Below are 21,606 nucleotides of genomic sequence, written 5' to 3' on the forward strand. Positions count from 1 at the left end.
ATTTCATTTTGTCATTTAGCTATTTATCTTTAACAAAAAATATAATGATAATTTTTTTAGTGTCTTAAAAATAAAAATACAGTGATCTTATCTTATTTATTTATTATCTAAACAAATGTATTATTTTAATTAACATTGATATGATAAAAAAAATGAAAGTTAAATATATTATCTTCAAATTCAAATGAGATACAAAGAATTTAATGATACGAAATATTATCTTTAATATTATACTAAATATGATAAATGCAATATACTATTATTGGCCTTATATAAATAGTATTAAATTTAGTTAATATTTTTATAATGCAAAAAATAAAGACAATAATTATAAATTTCTTTTTAATCATCCTGCATTGCATTAGTTATTATTTTCATATATTAAATTATACTTTTTAAATTAATATATATAATTATGCTAGATTATATATATATATAAAAGGATAAATTAAAGGTCCCTTGTAACATATTTTTTATTATTAAATAAAATGAGATGAAATTTTTATAACAAAAGTTACATCACTGATTTAAGCAAAATTTTTCCAATTTCAATTCTCCCTCCCCTCCCAAAATTGATTTAAGCAATGAATGATGTAATTATATGCTGCAATTTAACATTAAATTTCATCAGCTTCACGTTTCACTATACTATCCATTGAGTTGATAATTAGGATAATAAGATAAAATTGACATTATTGTTGTGATTCACACACTACTCTCTGCTAATAATATGATGAGTCTTAACTAAAGTAACTTATCACAAGATCACATATATTAAGATTTTGATGTGAAAGGATGAACTAATTAAATAGTCCAATGATGGGATAACTTACATCATTATTAATTTTAAATTTTTTAATAATTTTTATAATTTATAAAAAAAAATAGATCATGATTAATTAATTAAATTAACAAAGTTTAGGTTAGATTAAGAGTTAAAATTAATTATAATAAATTAATTAATTTTATTTCAGTCAAAGGTAATTTACTTTCTAATTTAGAGAAGATCGTATAGAATTCATCACACATATATATGTGTGTGTATAAGCACATATATATTAATTTTTGCCCCATGATTAAAACTTCTGGATTCTTTGCTGAATTTCTATGTAAATAAATAGGAAAGAAAGAAAGAGAAGAAAGAAGCAAGTTAAATCTTCAATCAAAAGAATGGAAGTAAAATCTAGCTAGAAGCAAAGGTATATGGAGAAACTAAACTTGTCGCATAAACAAGGGGCCGGGGAAGAAGTGCATGCATGCAGGCGTGCACATTATTGTATTATACACACAAGTAGTAAGTGTTGGCTAGGAGAACTAAAGTTTGAGAAAAACAAACTCCTCGATAGCAGAAACGGAGCCGATGTTTTCAAGAGCAACTTTGTTTGGTTCTTCATCGACGCCAATGGCCATGATAGCCATCTTCCCACGGGAAGTCCTTCCAACGCTCATGAAGCTAACATTGACATTGTGGTCAGCCAGTATGTTTCCGACGCGACCAATCATCCCTGGCTGATCGATCTGGCGGCAAAGGATGAGGTTCCCTTCCAAGCTCACATCCACACCGAAGGACCCAACGCACGTAAGGTGCGGCATCCCATCCTTCACTTTCCCCTCGATGCTGATCTCACCGTTTACCTTCACAGCGCTCGCAAATTTGGACTCGACATTCGAGATCTGAACCTGAATGGAATCCAGGGGCAGCTCCGGCGATGAGTCAACCACTATCCTCTCCTCGCTTATGCGGAGCCCCTTCTCCTTGGCGGTGAAGTCCGCATTCACAATGTTGACAATTGAATTTGATATGGGCTCGATGATGCCCTTTGTGATCATGGCTCTGAGGAGTCTGGTGTCCAGGTCATCGTGTCCTCTCGCTGATCGGTACACCACCTTCACGGCCTTGATGCCTTTCCCTCCGGACACCAACTGCACCGCAAGTCTCCCAAGCTTCTCAGCTAGCAATACGTATGGTGCCAGCTCTGACACCACCTCAGGAGCAACCATGGGAGCATTCACTGCAGTTGCCGACAGCTCCCCCCTCAGTGCTCCAACAACAGCCTCTGCTATCTCGATTGCCACACCCTCCTGTGCCTCTTTTGTGCTGGCTCCCAGATGAGGCGTCACCGTTACGTTCTCGTGTTTCACTAGCTTGCTATCTTTTGGTGGGGGCTCCTCCGCGAAGACGTCGAGTGCCGCCTGGGCAACTGTTCCGGCGTCAAGGGCTTTGACCAGGGCATCTTCATCGATTACACCACCTCTAGCAACATTGATGATGCGGACTCCTTTCTTCATCTTTGCAAAAGTGGCGTCGTTGAAGATCTTCTTAGTAGTTGCGGTAAGCGGCATGTGCAGAGAGATGAAGTCTGCGGCGGCGATGGCATTCTCAAATGACACCAATTCCACCCCAACAGCACGGGCCCTGTCTGCCGGGGCATAAGGATCATGTGCAATCACATTCATTCCCAACCCTTTCGCTCGCCTCGCCACCTCAGACCCAACTTTTCCAAACCCCATCACTGCTAACGTCTTCCCAACCATCGATACTCCCACATACTTGTTTCTTTGCCATTTCCCTGCACATGCACCACATAAACATACCTATGCATATTTGCATGATTATGAACAACAATAGAAGGTAAAGCAACAGAATGGATAGATGGATACCGGCTTTGATGGAGGCGTCGGCTTGGGCAACGTTCCTTGCCATGGCAGCAAGGAGAGCAATGCCATGCTCAGCAGCTGCAATGGTGTTGGCGGTGGGGGCGTTGACTACAAGGCAGCCGTATTCGGTTGCAGCTTGAAGATCGACATTGTCAATGCCGACACCTGCTCTGCCGACAACCTTCAGCCTTCCTTTGGAAGCTTCGAAGACCTGCCTGGTCACCTTGGTGGCGCTCCTCACTATCAGCGCATCACACGACGAGATCTTGTTGCACAGCTGCTCCGGTGACAGGTCGTATGCGCACTCCACCTCCCCGACCTCACGTAGCAGTTGCAGCCCCGCCTCTCCTAGCTTCTCCGACACCAATATGGTGGGTTTTGAACCATGAGGGGACAGATCCTTGCTGCTTGTTGCGGACGAAGATTTCGAGTCCGCCGTCTTCAACACACTGGTGACGTTCACCACCGAGGCACACGCGCGCTGGCAATAACAAGAAGCGCAACGAGAACCAGATAATGATGAGACTCTCAGGAAGGGGTTTTTGGTGGTTAATGAGGCAAGCGATGTTGATGCTGATCTCGTACTCGAAGGAAACACGGCTTTGGTGTACGTAGACGACGCCATTGATTGAAACATTATACAATTTTACAGACTTTTCTTTTTCTTCTCTTGCTGATCTCTCCACTTTTGAGGGCCTTTTTCATTATATATACAACTTTGACTTCATTTCCAAAGCCGTTAATTTATCACTGGCTATAAATAATTCTTATAAACCAATCGACTGCGGAGGAGCTTATAAACCATTAATTTCAATTCCTAATATTATACAAGTGAAATTTCATTTCAGGTCACAATTCATTTTTCCATTACATTTAATGAGAGGTTGCCATGGAGACCGAACCACATCCGAAGAAAACCACAGAAAAAATATGTTCTTTGCCTCTTCTGCATTTTGCTTTCGACATATATATTAAAAAAAAAAAAAAACACCATACATTTCTTTTGTTATTAAATAACTATAAAATACTGGTAATACAATCCTTATAGAAAACAACAAAATTTATATATACATCTAAGATCAACAAAATATCAATAAGTACACTTCTGTAAAGTACAAGTAATCAACAAAAAAAAAATATGAAAATCACACAATTAAAATTTCTAAAATGAGTTTAATTAGAGAGCTAATTCATATGAGTCAGTGTTTTAAATTTTAAATACTAATCCTAGATCTTAAATTATATACTATAAATTTTAACTTTAAATAATCTTATATTCTCCAAAAAATAAAGGTTAAAAAATAATCTTACAATAAAAAAAGTTAACTAATGGTATCTATTTAAAAGTTGGTTTTTTGTGTTTTTTATTAAAATTTATATTGATTCAATATAATATTAGCTAATTTATATTATTTAACTTTTGTTTTCTAAACTTATATCCTATTATTTTATTGATTTTTACTGTAAACACTTATTTGTCAAAATGTCTCTATCTATGATAAGTGGAATCCTAATACTTTACCGTATAATAATTCATGTGAAATTCAATTTACTATTATCATATTGTTGGATTATGTATAAATGTGTCTGTGTGAAGATGTTCGGAAGTGGTAATAAATATATTTGATAATAAAGTTACGTTAAATAATTAATAATTTTTTTGAACAACATAAATAATAAATTTTAAAATTAATCTAATTTAAGTAAAATATACTGTATTCTTAAATTATTCACTTAAATCTTAATATTAGAATAACTATTTGTATATTTAATAAATTAAATATTTAATATATCTATTGTTTATATTGTTTAATATTTTTATTATCTATTTATATTTTTTTATAATTTTGATGTGAAAGTTAGTAAAAATTTAAATAGATTTATGTGAGAATTGAGTTTTAAAATATCTAAACTATTGAAAATATTATTTATAAAAAGAGGTGATGATTTGGTCATTATTTACAGAGATTTTTTTCTGAAGTTAGTGAGTGATTTTTTTTCTACTGAGTTTACATAGAATCAATTATTTTAGTGAGGATAATAACAAAGTAGTTGAATGGCAGCTCTTTTTTACTCCTCAAATCGAGTCGGACTCGAGTTATGACTTATGATACTTGTGCTCTAAATAAATTGGGCAGCTTAACCTGCCTGCCCTTTTGGGTGCTCTCCTCTAACTCTTGAAAATGGATTACCAAATGAATTAATCAATTCTTTAAAAATAAAGTAAATTTTCAAATTCCAAATTTAGTTTATTTTTTGGTCATTTAACAATCATATTTTATTTTCAAAAAAAAATAATACTGCACGACTAATAAATTTATTATTTTAGATTAATATTTAGCTAATAAATATATTTTTATATATAATATCTAAAGAATACAGTATGGTGTTGATTAGATTTTAAATATTAAATTTTAATACTTTTTTAACTAACGTGACAATTTTTTTTTAAATTTAATACTAAAATGTATCTCTTTAAAAACTAATTATCTGGATGTCATTCTTTTTATATTACTATAATAAATTATAATTAAAATTAAATATTAAATTAATTGCTACCTAAAAAAAATGACACTTAAATAATTAATTTCAAAAAGTGATATTTTAATAATAAATTTTAAGAAAAGTGATAGATTAATAAAAATAAATCAAATTTTAAACTCTAATCCTAATAATATAAACATACAATGTTAATCCAAAGTATATATGCATTAATAAAAATGGCTCAGCCCCTAACATTTACTTTTCAAAATATCACTTAATTCATTTGGATCTCCGATTTTTGGTTTAGAGAAAAGGGAAATGCTACGGTGATAAAAACATATTCTTCATCAGCTGATGAAATTACGTAAAAGGCACAATTAAGTCATGCGTGTCTCTTATTTTCTGAGAAGAAAAGATAGCTTTCTGCAGGAGTTTGTCTTATATCATGTCTCCCTTTTATGGGATTAAATGAAGTTAATGATATTAATTTTTTTTAAGTTAATAACGACATTGTTATTATTTTAGTTAATTTTTTGGGTCTTTTTGGTGGATTGGCCAGTTTTTTTTGTTGTGATTTGGACATTGGGTATTATGACTAATATTTTTAATCACTAAAAAAATTAGGATTTTTGTATCACAAATTTAAGATTGAAACCCATTATGACTAAAAAAAGGAGATTGAATTCTTGGACCAACTGAAATCATAAAAATAATAACAATGATAATAAAATAGAAGAGAATGCTTACTATGATGGTTTTGAATTTAAAAAATTGAAATAAATAAATTAATAAAAATAAAAAATATAAATTAAATGATAAAAACTAATTTTAAAATTTTGTAATTCTACCATTTGTATATTATTAATTATTTATATTATTTTATTTTTCAACTTGTGTTGGTTCATTATTGTTATTATTCTTTAATATCTATCTATCATTTATGATTTTTTTATTAAAATAAATATTCTAAAAAAATTTAATTAGTTAAATTTTTGGTTAATAAGAATTTAATTAGTAATGAGCTATATCTTAAATGACATAGTCTCTCCATACTTAGCTAAGAGGTTGTAGGTTTGAGTTTCCTTATTTTCGATAAAAAAAGAAAAAAATTTGATTGATATTTAAAAATTATCATTATTATTTTATATTTTCATTAAATGATAGAGGAGTGCATACTAATATTTTGTAATTAAAATTAATATTTTAATATAAATTTTTTAATATTATAAATTTTATATTTTGTTTCTTTTCAAAAGTTTTCGATCACACCTATTTCAAGTTAAGTTTCAAAGTAGTCCCTGAACTTACCTTCGAGTCTAAAAGTAATCCCTGAAATTAATAATCACTCAAATTTGTCTCTGAACTTGTACTCCAAGACTTATAGTAGTCCCTGAAATATTTTTCGTTCATCAGAACTTTGAAACAACGTCATTTTGAACAAAAAAAAAGAAGCCTAAAAAAACGTTCATCGTTTTATATTAAAAAACACAACAACCCCCTTCTTCTTCTTCTTCAACTCTGTTCTTCTCTTCTTCTTCAACAAATCACAAAAATAAAAACCAATAACACAAAATATCACAAAAAAATTACCATTAATTAGAAAAGATCAATCAACTTAAATAGCAAGTATCAATCAATCTAAATAGCAACAAGCACAAAAAATAGCAACCACAAAAAATATAAATAATTACAAAATAGAAAATAACTAAAATTAACCATTGTTGTTATATTAAAACAGGATCAGCAGTAACAATCACCCAAAATATTAAAGAACAATGATTGAATAACTAAAAAAATTAAAGAAAAAAATACCATGGCTGAGAGAGAGAACCGTGCCAGAAGAGAGAAGAGAAAAACCGAGCGAAAATGGAGGCAAGCGAACAATGGCAGCAGCGAAACGGAGGCCCACGAGAGGCGGCAACAGCAAAGATTGAGAAGAGCTCTTGTGAGTGTGAGATTATAGTTGAAAAGGAGGAGAAGGAGGGCATCAAATTATAAAGAAGAAGAGGAAGAGGAATGATATCAAGTTGGGGAAGTAGAAGGGGAAGGGTTGGAGGAGGAAAAGGGGTCGGATTGGGGATGAAGAAGGAAAAGGTAAAGGTTGGGAGAGGAAAAAGGGGTTGGGGATGGGGATAGAGAAGGAAACAGATTGAAAATTAGGAGGGGGTGGGGTTCTACGCTGTGCTTCTTTCTTTTTTCTTTTTTTTTTCTTTAATAAAATTGGGGGATTCTACGCCACTTTATTTTTTCTTTTTCTTTTTTTGTTTTTTTTTTTCTCAAAACGACGTCGTTTTAAGGTTTTGATAAATAGAAAATACTTCAGGGACTACTATGAGTCCTGGAATACAAGTTTACGAATGAATTTGAGTAATTATTAACTTCAGAGATTACTTTGAGACTCGAGTGTAAGTTCAAGGACTACTTTGAGACTTAACTCCACCTATTTATAAATTGATGCCCTAGAACTCTTCACATTACACAAAGCACACCCTGATAATCACAACTATATTTTTTAATTTTGTATGATTGTTATTATTCTCACACCAAAATCTTAGTTTTTTTAGGATTGTTATTATTCTCACACCAAAGTTCTTGTTTTTTTTTTATTTTTTTTAGACATGGATAAAATCCAAAATCCAAATCTCCTCTTAAACTTTCCATCCCAAACTCATTCATTCTTCCCTCTCTACTACACATGTAGCATCCTCTCTCGCCCAAAATTAGCCTCTCATAAAAAAAGAAAACATCGGCAATAAAGATGCATCTAAAGTCAGCAAGCTTTCTAAACATGGACGAGATTGCACAAAACATCGGTTCTAATACAACTTAATTTGATTTTGCTAATGAAAACAGTAGAGAAAGGATGCTGCATGTGTAATAGAAAGGGAGGAATGAATGAGTTTAAGACGAAAAGTATAAGAGTAGATTTGAGTTTTGAATTTTATCCATGTCCAAAAAATAAAAAAATAAAAAAAACAAAAATTTTGGGGTGAAAATAATAACAATCATAAAAAATTAAGATTTTGGTGTGAGAATAATAACAAGTATAATATATATATATATATATATATATATATATATATATATATATATATATATATATATATATATATATATATATATATATATATATATATATATATATATATATACTTATGATCATTAGGGTGTACCTTGTGTAATGTGAAGAGTTTGAGCATCGATCTATAGAAATAAGTGTGACCAAAAAATTTTGAGAAGAAGTAAAATATAAAATTTATAATATTAAAAAATTTATATTAAAATATTAATTTTAATTATAAAATATTAGTATCCATTCCTCTATTATTTAATGAAAATATAAAATAATAATGATTATTTATAAATACCAATCAAATTCTTATTAACCAAAAATTAAATAAATTAATTTTTTTTAGAATATTGATTTTAATAAAAAATTCATAAATGATAGATAGATATTAAAAAATAATAACAATAATGGACCAATACAAGTTGAAAAATAAAATAATATAAATAATTAATAATATGCAAATGGTAGAATTACAAAACTTTAAAACTAGTTTTTATCATTTAATTTATATTTTTTGTTTTTATTAATTTATTTATTTCAATTTTTTAAATTCAATAGATGGTTTCAGTGGCTAAGAGAAGAGGGTTGAATCTTAGCCCCCTTTTTGCTTGATTACACTTTCTGGTCTTTGAAGAGACTTTTCTGTTTTTGTCTCGTCTCTAGCCACGAGACTTTTTATTTTTGTCTCGTCACTTGGCACGAGATATTTTTGGTTTTTGCTCCTGGACAGTAGAAACAGAAATGGAGTAGGAGAGAATGAGAATTACACCCAGATATATCCTGGTTCAGCTGCTAAGTACAATGCAGCCTACATCCAGTCTCCATCACAACAATGATGGAATTTCACTAAAATCAACTTGATTACAAACTGTAAAGTGCTAACCCAACTTACAAGGGGATTCCCACAGAATCATGAAACACAACATAGACGTACAAAGGAACTCTAAGGACATCTATAGCTTTTCTTTTAATTTTGCACTCTCTGCCTTTTTCTGCTCTATGACTTTTTCATACAAACCTCACTTGTTTGCCTTTTTTCCATGAGACTCAAGACATGACAAAATTAAACAGAAAAATTACAAAACAGAATATATTGAAGGAGAAGAAAATCTGTAAGCTTAGGTAGCTATGAGACTTCTGTGCCTTGCACTATCAAACTTTTCTTCCTTATTTCAAACTGTGACTGTTCACCCCTTTTATAGAGAAGAGAAGTCTTCACAGTTGAAACAAAACAAAGCTTAACTTATTTTCCTTCAAAAACAGAACCGGTTCGGCCATAGAGAGAGAAGAGGTAACTCATGCAAAACCCAACATGCAAATACCTCTAGTTCTTCCTTGGTCATCACTCTTCATCAATCCGAGCGCTCCATCCTTGACTTGCTCTCCAAGATGAATTTCTGGCCCTTGATGCTTCATGATGATGATGACTTCATCTGCTCCAATCTCTGTCTCTTCCATCACTTCGCCACTCTAGCTACTTCCTGTGGTGGTTGAACAGAATCAAAAACAAGCCATGCGTCCAAGAATCTCCTCCTTGCTGGCCGAATCTTCTTCTTTCTTTTTGGGTATGAAGAGCTCGATATTACCTCACCAAATTTTACCATTTTTGGTGAAAATCTCAGCCACAACATACTTTTATTTTGTTATGTTTTCTTGCCATCATCATGATGATCTTGTAGTGTGATCTTCCTTCACTTCGGTAGCTCATTTTTGCTTCCATGGTTTCCTGGACAATGACCGAAAGAGAAGAAAGAGATGAGAGAGAAGAAGCAAATGGAAGAGTAGCAATTAAATGAAGTTAAACAAATTAAGTGGAGAAAGTTGCTTTTACTTCCCTTGCTTGAGTGTCGTGCAGCACAAAGCAAATCAATCATGTCACTCATACTCTCTCTCTCTCACTTATGTTTCCAATGCATGTATTAATTCTTCTAAATAAAACTTTGAGTTCCATCACATGCTTGGAGAAAGGATCCGTTGAAGACATCAGACAAATGATAACATTTGCTTTCCTGATGAATTTTGGATCAAGCATTGGATCTTAGCATAGATCTTGGGCTTGTAACAATAACAAAATCAATTTGGCCCATTATAACAACTAGGTTCAGCCACAAATTAATTTGGACATTCAAGGCTGAGCAAATAGTGAAACACTTGGGCTCATTAATTTTGTTTTGGCCCAAAATCAATTCAGCCATGCTCATCAATGTATTCTTACATTAAATCAAGGCTGAGTATAATTGGACTTGTACCAGAATTTTATTTTCGGCCCAATCAGAATCTACATCACAAAATTATTAATAAACATATGTTAAATAAAATCAAATTAATAATTTTGTAATTACAAATTTTAATAATATTTATTCATCATTAAAATTAAATTGGAGTTTTTTAAATTCATCAAAAACCATCATAGTAAACATTCTCTTCTATTTTATTATCATTGTTATTATTTTTATGATTTCAGTTAGTCCAAAAACTCAATCTCTTTCTTTTTGGTCGGGTTTCAATCTTAAATTTATAACACCAAAATCCTAAATTTTCTGGTGATTAAAAATATTAGCTATAATACCCAATGTCCAAATCACAACAAAAAAACTGGCAAATCCATAAAAAAGACCCAAAGAATTAACTAAAATAATAACAATGTCGTCATTAACTTAAAAAAAATTAATGTCATTAACTTCATCTAATTCTACAAAAGGGAGACATGACATAAGACAAGCTCCTGCACCACTTTAAAAGTTATTTTTTTTTTTTTGAGAGAATAAAAAACACTCATGACTTAATTGTGTCTTCCACGTAATTTCATCTGCTGATGAAAAATATGTTCTTTATCACGTAGCATTTGCCGAAAGAAAAATAAATTTGACTAAAGAATAATACAGTGCCATGTGCCATATTTTTATTGCTATATGTCATATTTAAAAAGCATTTTGGCTCCACTGTTTCTGTTTTATCATAGCATCTATCACTATGTTACTGTATCTTGTCTTAATATCACTTTAAAGTTTAAACACATTGTAGATAAATTATTTTTTATTTTTCTAATCTATTATTGTCCAATTTAGATAATATTCTAATTTAACTTGAAATCAAGATATCTTGCTAAAGGAGTAAAGGTACGTGTTAAACGATCATAAATAAGGGATTTTAATTAAAAAAATTAAGTGCACGCTGGTTAGTATATTCAATATTTTGTAAATTAATAAATGAAAATAAGAAATATTAAAGAAAAACTGAAAATATAAATACAAACTTTGTTAAATGTTAATTGATAATTTAATATAACTTTTTTAATCATAGAAAAGAAAAGTAATGAGTATTGTGAAAGAAAGGTTTATAATTAGAGTAACAGAATAAAAAAAATTGAAGGAGTATAAATTAAAATCAAATAACACGTGTAATTATATATAATGTTTTTTTTAAGGAAAAATATAGGTAACTAACAACATTTTTGAATAATGTGTGAACAATGTAAATTAATAGAGTTAAAAAAGTAAATTAATCTTAAATTTAATTAATAACATTAAATTAAAGTATAGTGTATTTTTATTTAATTGATAATTATTTATGTTATTTAAGATGGCCATTGTTTACCTATCACTCTTTTTTTTTATCATGAATAATTGTAATTGTAATTAAACGAACATAGTTGAATTGAATTGCTAATATCTTGTGTTAAATTAGATATCTTGTTAACTAACCATCCAGCCATGCAGTAGCCAGTAATTAGATAATCCTAAATTACAAATGATGAAGAGATATTGCAAACATCTTAAAAAGTAGTGTTAATATCAAATTCAGGAGTAGAGAATACATAGTTTCTAAGCATTTATTTTCTACAATACTAAAATTTATCATGATGAAGAAAAGAAGGGAACTGATATGGGATGCTATTTTGTGTATAAAAGAAACATTACAGCAATACAGCATGTAGCTAGTGTGGGACGAAGCTTTCTAAGTTATATAATCTATCTTGTAAGTAAACTCATTATCGGGCCGGGGAACAAACATACAAGTCAGCATTGTACTGTAAATAAATGAAATGTAACAATAGCAATGACATATATATCTCTGGTATTGCAATATGGCCTTTGCAAAACTATCTTCAAAATTGGGGCTAACTGCTACTTTGCGACGTTATCAATCAATCAATATGTATAGTGAGAGAGATAGATACCAAACAAAGTAAGGGCAATTGACAAAGCCATATTCACACCATCAAAAGCTACCCCCGAATTAGAACCATTATTTCCCTCATCTTCTGAAGGACTTGGGGCCACAGGCTTAGGCATCACAGCTGCCGGTGATACTTCTGGAGCTGGCGATGTTACTGGAGCCGGCGAAGCTACTGGCACTGGTGACACCACGGGAACAGGCGATACTACTGGAACCGGTGACACTGTTGGCACGGGCGATGATACGGGAATTGGGGACACTGCTGGAACGGGCGATGCTACCGGCACCGGTGACACTACCGGGACTGGTGACACTACCGGAACTGGTGAGACTACCGGCACTGGTGACACTACCGGAACTGGTGATACTACGGGAACGGGAGATGCTACCGGAACCGGGGAATTCACTGGAACCGGTGCGACCACCGGCACTGGAGACACTACGGGCACGAGGGACTTTTCTGGAACCGGTGCAACCACCGGCACCGGCGACACTACTGGGACAGGAGACAAAACAGGCACCGGCGACACTACTGGGACAGGAGACAAAACAGGCACCGGAGACTTGACTGGAACTGGGGAAACTACAGGCACGGGGGACTGAACTGGAACCGGGGCGGGAAATTTAGGTGGAACTGGTGACACTGCGGGAGGATTAACAGGAACGGGGATGACAGGTTGGGTTGGAGAGGTGGCATTTGCAGTTCCGTTTCCGTTTCCACTATTTCCAGTTCCATCTCCGGTGATACTGGGGGGCATGAGGATGGTGCTAACTTGCACCACCGATATGTTGTAAGGTTGTGCGGCAATGGCTTTGATGAGATTGACGCCTGGAGCTTTTAGGTCGGAGGCGGAGGTAAAGATGACGGCCCCCCCGGTGGCAACGTTGGTAATCTGCAAGAATCCCTGCATGTCTTGGGCTTGGCCTGTTGTTTGGAAGAGAGTGGTGGCGGTGACGGTTCTGTTCCCAATATGCTGGAACTTCTGGACGTCAAAGTAGTCAAGTATGACGTGCAGGCTCAAGAGCTTCTTTATGAGGTCCATGGATTTCCCCGACAAGGGCGCTATCCCGGCATTGTCCACCGCCAACACCGTTATGGCTGCCCTCTTGTTCACCTCCTCTGCCAACTGTGTCTGCGCCAAATAGTTGCTGAAGCTGCTGAATGTCGGGTATCGCGATAGTAGCTTTGTTATGTCAAAGCACGTCCCTGGCGATGGCAATATTACCAGCACCGCCATTACCGATACCAATATACTCCATGAACACGCCGCAGTAGTAGCCATGTTGAATCTCGATTGATTTGATAAATTGGAGACACACGCACTCACATTCATGTATATATACACACGCGTCGTGCTTCTGATCGAACCATGATGAATGAATGAAGTAGATGGACCAGGTCTGGTTTATTCCGCATATTCTTAGGAGCTTTCCTTCGATGCTAAACCAGACACGCGAGCAAATGATGGAGACCCTCTTAACTCTCTTCTTTGACAATGTATAACTTCTTAGCTATAACTGCTCTCTATAATTAGCTTACTACTCTTCTATCCTCCACTTTAATTTGGATTTACTAGTATACTAATTGCCTCATGGATGTTTAGTCTAGAAATAAAAGAGTTGGTCGTCACATTTTTTTTTTGTTTTATTACGCTAAAAATCAATTATCAATATATAACAACTAATTTAATAAATAATTTTTTATATATATAAATTTTTTTGTATTTTATTTTCACATTTTCTATTTTTCTATCCTCCTTTTTGCATTTTTCTTATATATATATATATATCAATTACATGCTTTTATATTAAAGATCTATAATCGTTCAAGGGAAAAAGTAAGAGATTTTAAATTGTTTCACTAATTACGTATGTCTTCTTAAATAAATATATTTTTATTATTAGTAATCTAATAATGGAAAAAAAATACATGCATACACATTAGGAGCAATGATTAGTATCTTTATTTATTAATAATTAAGAAGATTCTTAAAAAAATTTAAAATAATTTCATATCGAATATTTTACTTTGAATAATTGATTATAAATTCTATTCTTAATCAGTCACTTAAAAAAATTTTAATATTAATTTTAAGTTCAATTTTATTTTAAGTCTTATTTTATAACAATTATTGTAAATAACAAATTAAGTATTTTAAGTAATTAAGTTTAACTAAATTATGATATATATGTATTTTTTATTCATTTTCTCTTATATTTTTCTTTTTATCCTCTCCATTCTTTTTTGTTTTTTTATTTGATTTTTCACTTTCTTTTTCTTTATTTTTTCTTTATTTTTTCTTCTTTTTCATCTTCGTCGTCATTATTAACATCGTTTTTCTCTTTTACTTCTTTTTTTTATACATTTTTTTTGTTCTTATTTTTTTTATCTTTTTGTTTGTTTATTTATACGCTTTTATCTTCTTTATTTGTTCATTTATATGTTTTTATCTTATTTGTTTGTGTATTTTTAAAAAATTGGAGAAGAAAGAAGAGAAAATAAAAAATTTTATACAAAAATAGAAATAAAATAAAAATGACATTAAAATTTGTTATATAAAATACAAAAAAAATTACCACAATAAACACAATTTAAATTGATCTGCATGTTATATATTTTAAGACAGTTTGTTATTTAAGATTTATGAGTATATAATTCAACTTTAAAATGATTTTGTTTAGATAAAATTCTCAATTTTTTAAGTAAAAAATAAGATACAAAACTTTTTTTTATCAATAATAAAATATGAAAAAAGAAAAAGAAGAATTTTGGGAGATAGAGAAAAAGATAAAATATGAAAAAAAAGGTAGAAAAAGATATGTTAAGAAAAATTTCGGTGCCATGATTAACGAATTTTGGTACTATTTTTAAAAAAATTTAGTGTTACTTTTGTTTTTGATAACTTTCATATAGTTAATAAATTTTTTGTCACATTCAAAAATTTTGGTATCAAAATTTAAAAATTTTTTGTGTCAAATTAAAAAATTTTTTTGGTGTTTTTTTTCAATAAAATTACACAATTTAAAACTCTTCTCTTTCTCTTCTTCATCATTGTCATCATTTTCTTCTTCTTTTCTTTCTTTATCTTCTTTTTCTCATTTTACCTCCTCATAATTTTTTTATTTTTATTTTTTAAAAAGAATAAAAATAAAATAAAATAAAAAATAAAAAATGCTGCAATAACATCATAGAGAGAGAACAAGAAATAAAAAATAGCAATAACAATGTCAATAAAAAAATAAAGAAGAGAAAATACGTGAAAAAAGAATGAAGAACATAAAGAAGAAGATATGTGTAATTCACGCACATTTTATTTGAATGATTTTTTTTTAATTTGGACCAATTTAATTAACAAAAATGCCTGAAAATATAGCATAATTCTATGTCATAAATAATGATTTAAAACTAAAAGTAAAATTTCTATTCTAATGATTGGTCTTAATTGAATTATATTTTATATTAGTTTTAATTATTTCATGAAGATAGTTATAAATGTGAAAAAATTTATTAAATCAGCATTAAGATGATATAGTTTTTTTTTTAAGGTGAGATCGATTTTATTTAATTTTATCTATTAGTTCTAATGTAACTTTCAATTTTAAATTAGTCTTACTTCTTAAAAATATAAAATATAATACTATTACGTTGAGTAACTGGAGATTAATGGGCTGGACTCGTTGGGTTGGCCCAATCGTCTGGGGAAGGAAGCCTTCGAGCGGGTTTGCGCCTTTAGTGCCTCCGTCTGACTTGTACGTGTGAGAGAATAGGGGGTGGTACCTGCAAAGACACTCCGATGCCTAAGTCAGCAAGGATGTGAGCAGATCTAGAGAGTATTGGGGCTTAGAGATACTTGAGTGGTGTCAGTGTATTTATAGTGGTGAACCAATAACCACCGTTGGAGTAGTTCCACCTTTTAGATGGATAACCGTCCCTTTATCTTATGAAGGTTACGATATGGTTCCTGAAAGTGGATTGAGAGATTTTAGGAGCAGTTATTATCTGCCAGCTAATCTCTGCTTCCGACTTCGTTGGATCAAGTCGTGGGGAGCACCGACTTCTTAAGAGAAGGTCGATGTACTGAAGTGCCCAACCTTGTGGGTTGGATCTGTCGTTTGAACCTGGGCCTTAGCGTTGGGTCAGGGTATGAACAGTGCCCCTACTCGAGCCCAATTTCTTTTAAGAGTTGGGGTCGAGTATTATAACTCAGGACCATAGCCGACCTGATAGGGAACCGACGTGATTTTTCAGAATCGACGTGTTTTTGAAAGCTTTCAACAGTCGCGTCAAATCAAACGTCGCGTCTCTTAGAGGTTTGAGTATTCATACGCGGGGGCGGTTACCTTGGTAACGGTGCAACTTCTTAAATGGTTGCGTCGTTTTACCTTTATACCCCTAACGTACTTATAATACTTTTCCCTCTCTTTTCTTGTTTTGTTTCTGAAAACTTTCTCACTTACACACTCTGTTCCGAAAAGAAAGCTTCCTTTTTCTTTGATCAACTGCTGTAGCACCTTCGACCCTTCAAAAGTAAAGGTAAGTTTTCTTTCTTCTTCTTCTCTTTTATGACTGCTTTTATTTGCATGTTTTTTTAGAGGAACGTTGGTCGTAGACTTTAGTGATTCTGTTTTGTCAAGGATCTAACCTCAGGCCCCTTAAAGACCCTATTTTTGATCTTTTTTTCCTTTTTCCCTTTGTAAGTTTCGGGATCCTTTTCTTTTTTAGAAAAAAGATGTCTTCTGTAGAATTCCTCGCTCAATGAGTAGATGTTACTGTTCTTAGGGAAAAACCCCTTGTGGATACTGACTATGTTACCGACCTTCGTACGCACCATAGAATTTGTGCTTCTAATGGGGATGAATCGAGATATGAACTGATAGCCCCGGGTCAGGGTGAGAGACACGGCAATAGAGAGGAGAATGGACACGACGACAAAGTTACGGAAAGGAACGCCGCAAATAGAGAGCACGACGCGGTGAGGATCATGGCACGGTGAGATGTGACGATGCGATGAGAAGGGAGAGCAGCGAGAGGGTGACTGCAAAGAGGTTGAATGGAGTATGGACAATGTTGGAAATTTCTGAATTGGAGAAGAGTTATGCAAATGAGGATTAGGAGTAATTTTGGGTTTATAAAATGACTAAAAAACATATATAAGAAATAAACTATTAAAAACAGATGGGACAAGGTTCCCCGCTCGGGTCCCCGCGTCTGCCTCGGGGGGATTTTGTCCCCCGTCCCCATCCCAACGAAAAAAAATTTCCACAGTCGGATCCCTATTCGGGGCAGTCCCCACAAGGATCACCGCGTCTCGCGAGTTTTGCTATCCTTACCACCACGTCTTTCAACATCATCATCCCTGATGATGCATGATGATCAAAACATAGGGGTGGCAACGGGTAGGGTAGGGTAGGGTTTGGAATCAACCCTAACTCTACCCGCGGGTTGAGATTTTTATATAAACTCAACCCTACCCTACCCGCGGGTTGAGAATATCTCAACTCTAATCCTACTTGCTCTTAACCCGCGGGTACCCGACCCTACTCGTGGGTTACAAAAAAAGATGCAACATTATTATATAACTTAATGATAATTTAAAATAGAACTGACTTTTATGTAAAAAAATTTATTAAATTATAAATTAATGATCTTCTTTTAATGACTAAGGATCTTTTACATTTAGTGAAAGGTCTTTAGTTTAACATCTATTTAAAAGATATATATATATATATAGAGGGTGCGGGTTGGTCGGTAGGGTTAAGGCTCAACCCACACCCTACCCGACCCGCACAAAAATCCTACCCGACCCGCACGAGAATCCTACCCGCACCCTACCCTACCCGCTGCGAATCGGGTTGGCAACCCTATCCGACCGAGTAGGGTCGGATTGGATACCCGCGGGTAGGGTACATATTGCCACCCCTATCAGAACACAACAACACAAGAAGAAGGTGAAAGTAGAGGTCATGATAGGTGAGCTTAAGCTCAAGCAACTATATTCAGCTGAGTTAGTTACAACATAACTAGTGGGCTTTGTTATGGTTAGGCCTGTGGCTCAATTGGTTAGTTAGTTGTAGTAGTTAGTTAAGCCACTAAACTGCTGTTTAGAACTAGTTAATGCTGGAACCTTCTAGTGACTCACACTTAAGTTACAACTATAAGTAGCAACTCTTACTGCTACAGTAACAGCTTTTCAATACACAATTACACATTCACGTTTTTCACTCTCTTCTATCTAATCTCCTTCTTCTTCTTTAATTCTTTAACCTTCAACCAAGGTTCTTGATAACTTTCAATCTCCATAACATTTGCGTAATAAATAAATAGTATAATCAAGTTGCATTGGAGAGTATATATATATACATATACAATTATGTTATCTGTATACCAAATTAGCTATTAAAATCAATAAAACGCTAGAAATACAAATAAATATTAAAAAAATTAAAAATATATATAAATATATTGGTAACTAATTTTAATGATTAATTTTAATGTACAAATAATATTTTTAAAAAAAATATATATCTCACAAAATAAATTCAAAATATATCCTCTTATTTTTGGTCGGGAGTTTTGATGTTTGTAGAGCTTTATACACAGCGCAGAAGACGACAAGAAGTTTGAAAATTTTGGTTGGCTCAACTGTGATCCAATCGAGAAGTAGAAGAAGTGGTGGAATGGTTACCGTTAGTCCTTGCTTGGAGTAGTTAAATGAAAAAGGAGCCCCAAAACATTTGAAATTCAAACTTGTGGGGCACATGATAGCTTTTATGGCTGAGCTAGCCCCATCGATTACTGCCCCAAAACATTTGAAATTCACATCTCTAGAGTCTCCTTCAGATCAACCAACATCCAGCTCTCATTTAACATCGTTTGCTTCGCTGCTAAATCGCACTAACACTAACATCAACGGCGTCGCTTTCTTGCTCTGCTGGCGTTGGCGAAGGGCGTGGGCGGGGCCATATGAATACGATGAAGAAAGGCGGTTGCCAGAAATCTTCAATTTCAGGGCAGCCTTACAGTTCGCTGTATTTCAATCCGCTGAATGAAAATGGGGATGAGGATGAGGTGAGACAGAAGCGCACCCGCACGCGTAGCTGCAGCGACTACGGCCTTCGCAGCTTAGCCTCCGGCTTTGAGGACGATAGCAACAAGGAAAACAACGCCGCCATCATCAATGGCTCTTCTATTTCTCTTTCTCTGCCCGCTCCTAAGATTAGGAAGCACTTCCCATCAAAGTCCACAGACACGATCTTGAAGCCGTCGTCGCTCCAGTTGTGCATGCAGATGAACGAGCCTGAGAGGGCTTTTGGCTCTTCCAATATCTGGGACTATGCTGACTCCGACGCAGCTCCTGCGTCTTCCTGGTCCACTTTACCTAACCGCTCTTTGATCTGCAGGCCCTTGCCCATTGATATTGGAAGATGTACATGCCTTATTCTGAAGGAGCCCACTCCACAAGGCCATGGCACTCTCTATTCTCTTTATACCTATGTAAGATTTCTCCCAACTCACATTCAATTCCCCCCTTCTGAGTTCTGACCTTGTCTCAACTCCATCTGCTCTATATAGGAAGGTCAGGGACGCCAGAATAGGAAATTAGCAGTGGCCCATCACAAGCGGCGGAATGGCAAATCTCACTTCACAGTAGCTCAGAATGTAAAAGGACTCTTATCCAATTTAGATGATACTTTCCTTGGGACCATGACAGCTAACCTCATCGGCTCAAAATACCATATCTGGGATCAGGTTCTATCTTCCGCTCTCTACGTGACAAGTGTTAAACGTAGTAAAAACTTTTGGTATTTACCCATCCATCTCTTTGGTTATTATTGGTGATCAGGGATATCGACCTAATTCCCGCAATACGCAACCGAAATTACCTCTTGCTGTAGTGACGTAAGTCAATTTTTTCATTTTCTTTGTCTAAATTGACATCTGCTAAAGCTAATTACAGGTGTATGGTTGTATGTTCACAGGTATATACCAACAGTGGCAACATGTACCGGAAGTCACAGAAGCATGAGAGCATATATCCCCAAGCATCAATCTCTGTCACTGAAGAATGTCACACAGGTTAACCATATTTTTCAATTTGTGTTGGCAATAGCATCACTAATCACTGTCACATCGACCAAGTCCGCATATAGCAACATTCTTCAATTAATTTAATAAAACGGGCTCGCTTTCTACAGTTACAACATATTAAAGGGTTGCCATTGGATTGGGAGGAGAAATGGGACACAGTGCATCAACTATTCTCAAAGGTTCCACTTTACAACAAGGTAGGACGTTTCCTTATTGTGATTGATATTTGATATTGAGGCAAGGCTTGATTTTTGTTTTGCATTGCCTTTCTTCAGATTTCAAAGCAATTTGAGCTTGACTTTAGAGATAAAGGAAAGGCAGAACTTAGAATCCAAAGATCGGTGAAAAATTTCCAGCTCACTTTAGAGGTAATGATGATCTATTGGTGAATATTGTTATATCCTGTGTGCATTTTATTAATAAACTTGTATTGTGGTGATTAACTAGGAGAATGGGAAGCAGACGATCCTGCAGCTAGGCAGGGTGGGAAAATCAAAATTCGTTATGGACTACAGGTATGTACATATTATGTCTATATTGTATTAATTATTAATTAATACTATGACATTAGCACTGTAGCAGCACAGCACCTCAATTGAGCATTTTCCTCTGTAGATATCCACTGACAGGCTACCAAGCTTTTTGCATGTGTCTGGCTTCCATTGATACAAAGCTTTGCTGCACAGTGTAGTAACGGGACACACACTCGGTTACGTTCAACCTCTGAACTTTAAGATTACTGTGTCCTTGGCCTACATTTTCTCCATAGAAAACGGTAAATTGTATTGTGTCCCAAAGTCCAGCTTGGAAACATGCAATAACAAGTCAAATGGCCCTACTCTTTTTTTTTTTTTTGTGTCTTGATTTTTTATTTAAACGGCCATACTCTTTGTGATCCGAGACCGAGATCACCCCCTTTTATTTTTGTATGAATTCACAGCCAAATATTGCTTGCCTAATTGTCTATCTCCTCTGCTTGATTAATTGACTCGTTATTAAACAGGCTCATTTTTTTCCATATTGGAGTGATGAATGTGTTGTGCTGAATTATGTTGCTATAGTGGTGCTTAACATCAATGTGGGACAGAATTTTTTAACATGCTAAGCTCACAAAACGGACCATGCG

The 21,606-nt window shown here is 33.8% G+C and overlaps 2 protein-coding genes across 2 annotated transcripts; one reads left to right on the plus strand and one right to left on the minus strand.

The window, feature by feature from the left end:
• Positions 1-1,205: 1,205 nt before the first annotated feature.
• LOC107614628 (D-3-phosphoglycerate dehydrogenase 2, chloroplastic-like) lies at positions 1,206-3,328 on the minus strand. The gene is made up of 2 exons (XM_016316769.3): positions 2,662-3,328; positions 1,206-2,570 (listed from the first exon to the last, which is right to left on the minus strand). The coding sequence occupies exons 1-2, from the start codon at positions 3,293-3,295 to the stop codon at positions 1,315-1,317; spliced, it is 1,890 nt and encodes a 629-aa protein (XP_016172255.2). The 5' UTR covers positions 3,296-3,328; the 3' UTR covers positions 1,206-1,314.
• Positions 3,329-19,128: 15,800 nt separating this feature from the next.
• TLP8 (tubby like protein 8) lies at positions 19,129-21,480 on the plus strand. Its single transcript, XM_088496924.1, has 8 exons — positions 19,129-19,886; positions 19,965-20,141; positions 20,236-20,291; positions 20,372-20,468; positions 20,588-20,677; positions 20,756-20,848; positions 20,928-20,995; positions 21,096-21,480. Exons 1-8 carry the CDS (start codon positions 19,356-19,358, stop codon positions 21,169-21,171), a joined length of 1,188 nt encoding a protein of 395 aa, XP_088353050.1. The 5' UTR covers positions 19,129-19,355; the 3' UTR covers positions 21,172-21,480.
• The last annotated feature ends 126 nt before the right edge of the window (positions 21,481-21,606 follow it).

Source organism: Arachis ipaensis, chromosome B8 (assembly GCF_059453495.1).
Source record: "Arachis ipaensis isolate K30076 ecotype BB chromosome B8, ASM5945349v1, whole genome shotgun sequence".
Lineage (NCBI taxonomy): Eukaryota > Viridiplantae > Streptophyta > Magnoliopsida > Fabales > Fabaceae > Arachis > Arachis ipaensis.